Source organism: Pterocles gutturalis, unplaced genomic scaffold (genome assembly GCF_000699245.1).
Source record: "Pterocles gutturalis isolate BGI_N339 unplaced genomic scaffold, ASM69924v1 scaffold7349, whole genome shotgun sequence".
NCBI classification, from domain to species: Eukaryota; Metazoa; Chordata; class Aves; order Pterocliformes; family Pteroclidae; genus Pterocles; species Pterocles gutturalis.
The window spans coordinates 3,744-5,874 of record NW_010128065.1 but is presented as its reverse complement, the minus strand read 5'-3'; the positions used below and the strand labels follow the sequence as shown (position 1 = coordinate 5,874).

Genomic DNA, 2,131 nt, shown 5'->3' with positions numbered 1-2,131 from the left:
AGGGGGGTTCAGCTGCAGCACCCAGTCCCATGGGAGCCACAGGTCCCCCCACGATCCCAGGGCCCTACCGAGGCTATCGGGGCTGTCGATGGAAAAACACATGAGGATGACATCGGTGTCCGGGTAGGAGAGGGGCCGCAGCCGGTCGTAGTCCTCCTGTCCTGCCGTGTCCCACAGGGCCAGCTCCACCTGCGAGGGGACAGGGACGCGGCTCAGACACTTGGCAGGCTGGGAGCGAGCAGGTTCATCTTCCTCAGTTATAGCTACGGTCTTCCTCAAACTGGGGCATGCCCAGGGTGACCCCGAAACACGGGAGCTGTGGGGTCCCTGAGTGCAGTGGGTGCATCCGAGCCCTGGGGACCAGCCTGGGTGGCAGCGCCAGGCAGTGGCATTGCCAGCATGGGACCATGGAGTGAAGGGACAGAGATGGCTCCAGCACCTGCCATGGCCCCTACCTGCTTCCCATCCACCTCGATGTCGGCGATGTAGTTCTCGAACACGGTCGGCACGTAGACCTCGGGGAACTGGTCCTTGCTGAACACGAGCAGCAGACACGTCTTCCCGCAGGCGCCGTCCCCCACGATCACCAGCTTCTTCCTGATGGCTGCCATCGCTGCAGGGACGAGAGCAGGCGAGGGGGACACAGCAGCGGTGGGCAGCAGCGCTCCTGCCCTGGACCCTCCCGCACTGGGTGTCCCTGCTGTGCCACCACCCCGGCAAACGGCTCTGACACCCTCGGAGCTGCGCACACCTGCTGGGTTTATTACAGATGATAAATTCTTCAGGGCGGAACCTGTACTCGGGGTGTCACCCAGGCACGCTCACCGGCTCCCAGATAATGCGGCAGGAAGGCGCTGAGCCCAGCACAACCCGCACGCCTGGCACTCGGCACCATGCTGGCCCCGTCCCAGCCCGATGACAAAGGAGCCTTTGCCACAAAACCACACGGAGCCGGCGCTGGCACTGGTGGCCGGAGGAGCTGCCAGCTATCGCTCAACAAACAGAGAGCAAACCCCGAGGAACGCAGGCTGCCTGCTGCCCCAAGGAAAAGGGATGCAGTCCTGCGAGTAACACCATGCCTTTGCATCCCTGAGTTTCAAAAGGGGATTAGAGCTGAGCCTGGGAATCGCCTGGGCTGGCTGCAGGGAGCTCCTCTGCTCTGCACGCCGAGCAGGTCACTGCTGAGCTCCTGCCGGGAGGAAACCCCCAGGGCTGTCCCCAGGGCTGTCCCCCCACACAAACCCCTGGGACACCTCGGGGACCACCCCAGCCCTCACAAATCAAACTGCCCAGCCTGGATCTCTGCAGGGTACCAGCACGCTGGCTCTCAAGTCACAGCAGGAACAGTTTGTGGCTGTGGAGCCATTAATAAAACCAGTAAGCCAGCAGTTGTAATGCACAAGAGTGAGGAAGAGCCCTTTCTAGCAGCAGTCCTTCACCAGGAGCCTGGGCATGAAGCACACATCCCGGGAGAGCACCTGTGCAACGCTACAGACGGGAAAAACCCAAAGTGCCAAAGGGTCCCACTGCCAGGGGCTGAGCACAGAAGGGAAACCCCCAGCACGGCTCCCGTTTCCCCCCTTGTGCCCCTCCTCTGCTGCCTGTCCCTGTGGGGCCGGGGATGCCTGCACCCCACCCATGGGCAGCTGGCAGGAGCTCATCCCGAGGAGACACGGTGTTTGTGTACGGAGCCAGACAAAAGGGCTGGAGGGGTCTGTCTGCTGTCTGCATGGGGAGGGAGAGCTCTCGAGGACAGCGCATCCCCAGGGACACACAGAACCTGTCACCCCTCCTGCAAACCATCCTCATCTGACCGAAGGCTCGGCTTCCCTTCAGCCATCACCTCCACACTGCGGAAAAAGGAAAGCTCAAGTGCAAAAAAAAAAATATGTTTACCTAGTTCCTTGCTGCTTCGCGACTCTGTACCTCAAAGACAAACGGAGGAAGAAAGGCGGCGTGGGACGTGCCGCTATCTAACCCACCAACGCAGGAGGAGACACATCCGCAGCGCAGGGAACAGCGGGTGCCCGGCGAGACAAACACCCAGACAGAAACCGAGTTCTGCCCGCGCTTGGTCTGCCCGACAGCGGACCTAACCCCAAAACAACCGGAGCAGCACAGGACAGCGACA

General features: G+C 61.8%; 1 protein-coding gene across 1 annotated transcript in view; it reads right to left on the bottom strand.

Moving 5' to 3' along the window:
• Positions 1-68: 68 nt before the first annotated feature.
• LOC104466149 (rho-related GTP-binding protein RhoC-like) overlaps positions 69-2,131 on the bottom strand; it is a gene marked incomplete at its 3' end in the record, with an annotated part of 4,988 nt that continues 2,925 nt past the window's right edge. Inside the window, exons 2-3 of the mRNA XM_010079482.1 lie at positions 456-613; positions 69-189 (exon numbers count right to left, since the gene is read on the bottom strand). Of these exons, the coding sequence (XP_010077784.1) occupies positions 69-189; positions 456-613 (279 nt within the window). The remainder of the gene's footprint in view (positions 190-455; positions 614-2,131) is intronic.